Below are 7,352 nucleotides of genomic sequence, written 5' to 3'. Positions count from 1 at the left end.
GGCAATTACATGATAACATTAGATTTGGTGTGTTGCTATGTGGCAGAAGTGCCATCTGCTGGTAGCTCAGTTTGATTGCACCCTTACTATTGGACCCTTTTGGGGATTTAGGTAAAATGTGCACTGATCCTTGTCAGCTGAAGATGTCAGTGTCACTATTGATAAGGGAAGTTTCTGAATAAGTGTTCACAAATCAGCTTTGCATTTTGGAAAGTGAAGTTTGTGACTAAAGCAGCAGATCGTCGGTTACTGTGGCTCGTTGGTCTAGGGGTATGATTCTCGCTTTGGGTGCGAGAGGTCCCGGGTTCAAATCCCGGACGAGCCCGATGTTGAGTTTGTATCTTCATCTGTTGCGTTTGAATGTTGTACTTTAAGTGTTAAGGGCAGCCCATGGTTTTCTGTAAGCGTATCCTGAATTTCTTCTTTCAAATTATCACACGATCTCAAATCTTCCATTCCTGGCTAAAATCTTAGAGGGTGTGGTTATTGCTGAACTGAATAAACACTTAACTGAAAATAATTTATTTGAGCCCCGTCAATCTGGGTTTCGGAAATTGCACAGCACTGAGACTGCATTGGTTAAAGTCACTAATGACTTGTTATTAGCTCCCGACTCTGGCTCTCTGTCTCTCTGTCTCTTCTCATTCTTTTGGATCTTAGTTCAGCCTTTGATACTATTGACCATGCGTTCTTACTTCATTGTCTTGAAACTGTATTTGATTTGTCAGAGACAGTTCTTGGCTGGTTAAGGTCCTATCTTACTGACCGCAGTCGATTTGTTTTTATGGGTGGCTATAGATCCAAGGCTTGTCCTGTTCATATTGATGTCCCACAGGGGTCAGTATTGGGTCCCTTACTTTTCAGTATGTATATTTACCCACTTGGTCAACTACTAAGATCTCTTGACCTTAATTATCACTTCTATGCTGATGATACGCAGATTTATATTCAGAACAGGTCAATATGTGGATATTGCGCCTCTTTCTAACTGTATCACCGAGATCAAGATTTGGATGTATAATAGATAGCTCTAAAACGGAAGTTATGCTCCTCGACCCTCCCCATCAATTGCGATATGCTGGTTCTCTTACTTTGTCTGTTGATGGTGTTGCCTTGGAGTTTCAAAGCAAACTAAAAAATTTTTGTGTCATCTTTGATGCCACACCGTCATTTGAGCCTTTTGTGCAGAATACGGTTAAGACATCCTTTTTTCACCTTAGAAATATAGCACAATCACATCCTATGTTGTCCTTCTTAGTTGCTGAGAGGTTGATAAACTCTTTTGTCTTTTCACGTGTTGACAATTGTAATAGTCTTCTTGCAGGAGTATCTAAATCATCCATTAACAAACTTCAATATTTACAAAATTTGGCTGCTAGAATTCTGTCTGGGGTCAGGGCTGGTGATCATATTACCCCTGTTTTGGAGTCTTTGCACTGGCTCCTTGTCAGGTACCGTATTGATTTTAAAATCCTTATGTTGAGATATAAGGCTTTGCATAATCTAGCTCCTCAGTACCTGACTGAACTTTTAATGCCTTACACACCATGTCGTAATCTGCGTTCCTCTCAGAGTGGTATCTTAGTTGTTCCCAAGACACGGCTTCGTTCTAGGGGTGATAGAGCATTTTCTTTTTATGCTCCAAAGCTTTGGAATTCTCTCCCGGCAGACATCTGGGAAGCAAATTTAGTAGTGACTTTTAAATCTCTTGTTTAAACATTCTATTTTAGGAATGCTTTTACTTGATTATTCATTTTATTTTTGCATTGATTGTTTTATATTTATTGTATTTAAAGTGTGCTGTTTTCTCTTTTGTTATGTTTGCTTGTAAAGCGCTTTGAGAAAGCAACTTTTAAAGGCACTATATAAAATAAATATATTATTATTATTATTATCTACTGAAACAAAGTAGGTTTGTTCAGTAATTTGAATTATCATGCTAATAACACCAAAGTTGTGGGTTTGATCCCCATACGAACCAGTGTTTTGTTCTCCGTTACTCTTCTTGCAAGTTCCCAGTTTAGCAAACACGCACCATCATCTGCAGAAATAGCAATAGGTGGGATGTTATCTACAAGATCTACAGGTCCCTGGTTTAATCCCAGGTTTTGGCAGATAGGAATTGGCAGAGGCTTTGATCACACAGCTGTTCTAGACACTGCTCTTCTCTGTTTCCAGCCACTATGGCTGTCCTCTTCTAAAAATATGCTATGGTTGCTCAAAAGGTGGTGGCAGGGATTCCATTTGTACTGTAATGGAACAGGGGTCAGAACAGGGAATACCACACTCGGTCCTGGAGGGCCAGTGTCCTGCAGAGTTTAGCTCCAAATTGCTTCAACACACCTGCCTTGAAGTTACAAGTATACCAAGCAAGACCTTAAATAGCTGGTTCAGGTGTATTTGATTAGGGTTTGAGCTAAACTCTGCAGGACACTGGCCCTCCAGGAACAAGTTTGGTGACCCATGGCCTAGAATATATAATTAGTATGGTGTATGTTAAAAGAACAACGTTTGGAGAATGCGGGCATCGATCCCGCTACCTCTCGCTTGCGCCTACTGCATCCCACCGATTGAGCCAAAGTAAGCCCAAAGTAAGCCCGCATGAGCCAATCATGTTTCTGTCCGGGGGCTTACTTTTGACCAATCACGTTTCTCTCCGGGGGCTTACTCAGCGAGCGCTCTACCATTTGAGCTAATTCCCCATGTGGTAAAAAGAGGTCCATTATTTTGGGTAGTACATTCAAAGACATTCAGGGGAGGTCTCAAAGCACTGTAGAGTGCTTTTGATAGAACATTCATCAAAGAAATACGTTTTAAGAAGTTAAACATCTTTCAGTGTATACAAAGAGCAATTACCCCTCATGACAGAGACTTAAATAGAAATCTACATAACATTTTCAAATGTATTACAAAAACAATACAAAAACAAGCTTTTCCGGGCTTATAATTTGTTTCCAATAAATAAACAATTACTTTTATGTTCATAAGTTAACATGTATTTGTATATTAACAAATATATCTAAACATACACTATATAAATTGTTTTATTCTATGAGTTGAGCTGAGGGCAGCAAAATGTTAATTATGGAGCAAGAACTCTGAGACATTACAAATGTAATTCAGTGAATAAGCGAATGCTACAAACTGTAGAAAATATTCCCTTTAAACTAGTTGAATCCTTCATACATCCTTCATTGTACATTTAAGTTAGGTGGTTGCTTTTTTCTATGTATTTTGACACTGTGGGAAACAAATGACAAAACAAGTACACATAAACAAGCTTTACAAAAACGTTATAAATAAGTAACATACAAAATTATTTCATCATGTTGCTTTCACTGGGTTTTGCTTTAAACCAAAAATGTACTAACATTTTACTCTACATTATAAGGATCAATAATGATAACAATTCCCAGCATCCAGAAAGCAAAACCACTCCTATAACTTTATCCCAGTAAAGACATGTTTTTGCTCTGCACATTCCAACATTTGGGCCTTTTTTCACAATTCAAGAGTTCTTCATTAAAACTTTGAGACAGGCGGGTAGCCTATTTTCTGAGGAGCCTATTTCTTGAGATTTATGCAATATCAACATAAGGACAAACTACAGCAAAAACCTTACTGATGCTATTAGTATAAAAACAATTTTTTTAATCACGTGATTGCACAAATAATTTATGGTATGGCCAGATCAGAATTCAGCAGTCGGTTTTGGGGTTTTGTTTGGGCTCATCCTTTACCTACTTAAAACTATCCTGACCACACAAAGTAAGCAACTTCATCCAAGTCCACTGGATAATCAGTAAGGTACATGGGGCCTTTGTCAAAATACTCTCCCTTGTAACTTCTCCATCTGCCCGCAGGAAGGTATATATCTCTTTCCTGCTTGCCCAGTTCAAGAACAGGTGCCACCAGGAGGTCATCTCCTATGAGGAACTGAGAGTCAATTTTGTAAGCTGCCTCATCATCTGTTGCAATCCACCAAAGAGGGCGAATGATGGGATCCCCAGTGTACAGCACTTCCCCAGCAAGCTCCAGAACCCGAGGGGCTACAAGAGACTCGTGGAGTGCGGTGAACTTCTTGGCGATATTCACAACCTCATCATCATAGTGCCATGGTGGAAGTGAGAACTGCATGGCTGGCATGAAAGCTGAGAGCTCTAGCCAACGGATGTACAGCTCACGATCTGGAAGGCCAGTGAGGTTTGAGTATGTATTTCCACCTATTATGTCTGGCATAATAAACTGGTAGCCAAGAATACTTATAGTAAGTACAGTTGGGATTATAGATTTGAGGCCTAGGGTGTATCCCCATAGTGACTCACGGTCAATGATTCTGAAGAAGCAGGAGATGTTTTGAGATTGATAGCCCGACCGCAGCTCTGCACGGTCATTGAACGGTATTGCCATCTCAGTGTAGCGGCGGGTAAAGGTACTGGGATCCTGCAGAGGAACAAAGGTACTGAACTGCTGGGGTAAGTAGCTTGTCTCTCCTGCATCAAACTTGAAAGATGCCACGCCATACTTGTTCTTGAGGGTGCGAAGATTCAAGGCATACCAGTCCCGAGCTTCTGGATTTGTGAAATCCAAAATGCCAGCAATACCGTTCCACCAACGCACCAATGCGGGAAGCTGGCTACCAGGCACCCGTACAAACAGTCCTCGTTCTATTCCAACACCAAAATTGACAGAATTATAGTTGACAAATGGATGAGTCCACAAGGTTATCTGGAATCCATCTTCCCTTAGTTTTTGAAACATGGCTGAGGCATTGGGGAACTTGATGGGATCTAACTCAAACTCTCCATAGCCACTAGTATATCTGTCGTACAGCTCCAGGTGACTGCAGTTGAAGCCATTTTTTTGGATATCAGATGCAAATTTCAATGTTCGTTCTTGGTTCACTTCTTTTAGAGCTCTTGTTGACCAGATTGGTTGTCTGAAAACAGCTTCTGAAGGAGCCTTATTGGGCTTGTTGAAATATCGACGAACCATGTACTTGTGTATAGAGGTGACGTCAAGCCCCACACATACACGATAACTCAGAGTCACATGATGGGGATTATCAGGGTCTGGCCTATAAGGGCTGTCATTATATCGAGCTTGGAACCACAGAGTTCTGTTTGTTTCATCCCAGCCGAGGTGAAAAGGAACAGAATCATTAATTTTTATGGCCGTAGCGTTGGAAGAAAGCCAGTAGCGCTCCAAGATGCCACCAAATGCCTGATGATTCGAATGAATATCACCTGTAATGAAAGGTTTGGGAGCCTGATGTCCTTTTAATACTATTGGCCAATGCTGCAACCAAGTCTCCGCACCACCATACCAGTATGATCCACTGCAGGACATGACATGCTCCACCAACCGATGCTCCTCCAGCTCGTCCCAGCGCACACGATAGCACTCGACTGTGTCTTTAGGCTTCACCGTTTCTATAAAGAAATGTATATTTCCAGCCATAGATTTGTCACATCGGAGAAGCTGTCCCTCTTTTGAACATGAGTCCAGATCAAGGGTTCCAGACCTAAAATGCACAATTAATAACAATGTGACTTATAATCATAATTATGTAAATACAAGTAAATAGGATATTTAAACAAAATACAAATGTATTTAAAAAAATACCTGAATTCCATTTTAAAAATGACAATCCCAGTTTGGCTTCGGATGACAAAACCATCTTTTTTAAGATCTAATCGTTCAGTTGTCAAAAGGTTGGCCTTGTGGAGAGAAGAGGTGTAGTAGCACCATGCTACGATCGCAGCAAGAACCAGTATAACTCCGAGAGTGCTCGCTATTATCACTGGCTGGCTTGGTCTACCAACTCTCTTCCTCTTAGGTGGTGAGTAACGGCTCATGGCACCAATGCCAAAATCCCCAACAGTTGCTGATACGATTTGGTACATCTTCACAGCACTCTTATGCACACAGCCTTCTGTAAAATGTTTCTAACTTATGAGCAGAAAGCAGAATGTTTTAGATGTACTGCACATGGGCTGCACATGGTGGAAGTAGCAGCTGGCCAGGGCGACTTGAAAATTTTGCCATGCCTAGACATATTGAGACAATTTAAAAGGAATAATATGTAAAAAATATGCAACACTTTTTTCATGCAAAAATACAATGACTGGATGTGATAATAATATGACTTCCAAGATAAAAAGAACACCCAGTATTTATTCATAAATGGTTAGTTAGCCCTTTACTCATCTCTTAACTCTTAACTTAATTCCAAACATGTATGACTTTCTTTCTTCTGTGGAACTAAATAAATAAATAAAATTAACATGAGAAAATTCGGAGAAATGTCTCATTGTCTTTTTGTCCATTCATGGTTACCAACATGATTCAAATTATCTTCTTTTGTGTTCTGAAAAAGAAAAAGAAAACACCACACAGGTTTGGAAGTACAACATTTTACGTTTTGGGTGAACTATCTCTTATAGATTTGAAAATCTACAATTCTAAACATCTTTGACTGTGAGACACAAAAGCTGATTCAAGCTATTGCTGTAGCTGAACAGTCCTCTAGGCATGTATTGAACATGGAGTTTCCAATACAGTGTTGTGATGTTCTGTAACAGGCACACTCTATTGATTTGATGGACATTTGTGACAGAATAAATGCATCTGCTATAATTTTAACAAATTGTCATTACAATTTTAAGGTTGAGTTATTGTGAAAACTACTATTTTTAGTAGCTATAGTTTAGCAGTTTAACAGATTCATCCTCAGCACCAATCACAGACAGAAAAACAAATGTCACTGGAGAAGTGCTCTCTGTCACATTACCTGACTGATTAAAGTAACACTGCTGCTTGATACTAGTTTTCAAGGTGTTCACTTGAGAAAGCACAAATATGATTCATTTCTATTTTATGTTATGACACCTCACATATCTATGCAATAAGCAATAAACTTTATCCAGTTACTTACGTGTCCGGTTAAGATCATTCAGAAGGAAACACTGCAATAGAAAACTACGTTAATGTTTTACTTTCACTCAGTTCCTACTTGTGTCGCCAGCTAAACCTTTTTAGGAAAATCCCAAAGTTTTAAATAAAAAAACGTACTCTGATATTGACATTACGACTGCACATCGGTCAAAATGCTCTTGAATGAACGTTCACGAAAACAGAAGCAAGTTGGACCAGTTTGTGTGCACCATGGGTAATGTAGTACAGTAAGAGGTGGTCTGTAGTATAGTAAGTGGTAGATGAGATTTATTTGATGAGAACATAAAAATGTAAGGAAAGCAAACCGGGGGGAGGGGGGTATGTAGGTCAGGAAAATAAAATACATTTAGTAGTATTAGTTAGAGTTTAGAAGAATATTTAGGTATTTTCTATCA

General features: G+C 39.5%; 1 protein-coding gene and 1 non-coding gene across 3 annotated transcripts; one reads left to right on the top strand and one right to left on the bottom strand.

The window, feature by feature from the left end:
* Positions 1-253: 253 nt before the first annotated feature.
* Positions 254-325, top strand: trnap-ugg (transfer RNA proline (anticodon UGG)). Its single transcript has one exon. It is a non-coding gene; the product is annotated as a tRNA-Pro (tRNA).
* Positions 326-2,941: 2,616 nt separating this feature from the next.
* On the bottom strand, positions 2,942-7,132 carry si:ch211-117c19.1 (myogenesis-regulating glycosidase). Of its 2 annotated transcripts, none has more exons than XM_058776434.1 (3): positions 7,075-7,132; positions 5,626-6,968; positions 2,942-5,524 (listed from the first exon to the last, which is right to left on the bottom strand). In XM_058776434.1, exons 2-3 carry the CDS (start codon positions 5,904-5,906, stop codon positions 3,751-3,753), a joined length of 2,055 nt encoding a protein of 684 aa, XP_058632417.1. In that variant the 5' UTR covers positions 5,907-6,968; positions 7,075-7,132; the 3' UTR covers positions 2,942-3,750. The 2 variants fall into 2 exon arrangements, with proteins under 2 accessions (XP_058632417.1, XP_058632418.1); XM_058776435.1 differs by having other exon boundaries at positions 5,626-6,050; positions 6,938-7,119.
* Positions 7,133-7,352: the final 220 nt, after the last annotated feature.

Source organism: Onychostoma macrolepis, chromosome 05 (assembly GCF_012432095.1).
Source record: "Onychostoma macrolepis isolate SWU-2019 chromosome 05, ASM1243209v1, whole genome shotgun sequence".
In the NCBI taxonomy this organism is placed as follows: Eukaryota; Metazoa; Chordata; class Actinopteri; order Cypriniformes; family Cyprinidae; genus Onychostoma; species Onychostoma macrolepis.
Note: the sequence above shows the minus strand (reverse complement) of the source record. Positions and strands in the feature narration are given on the sequence as shown.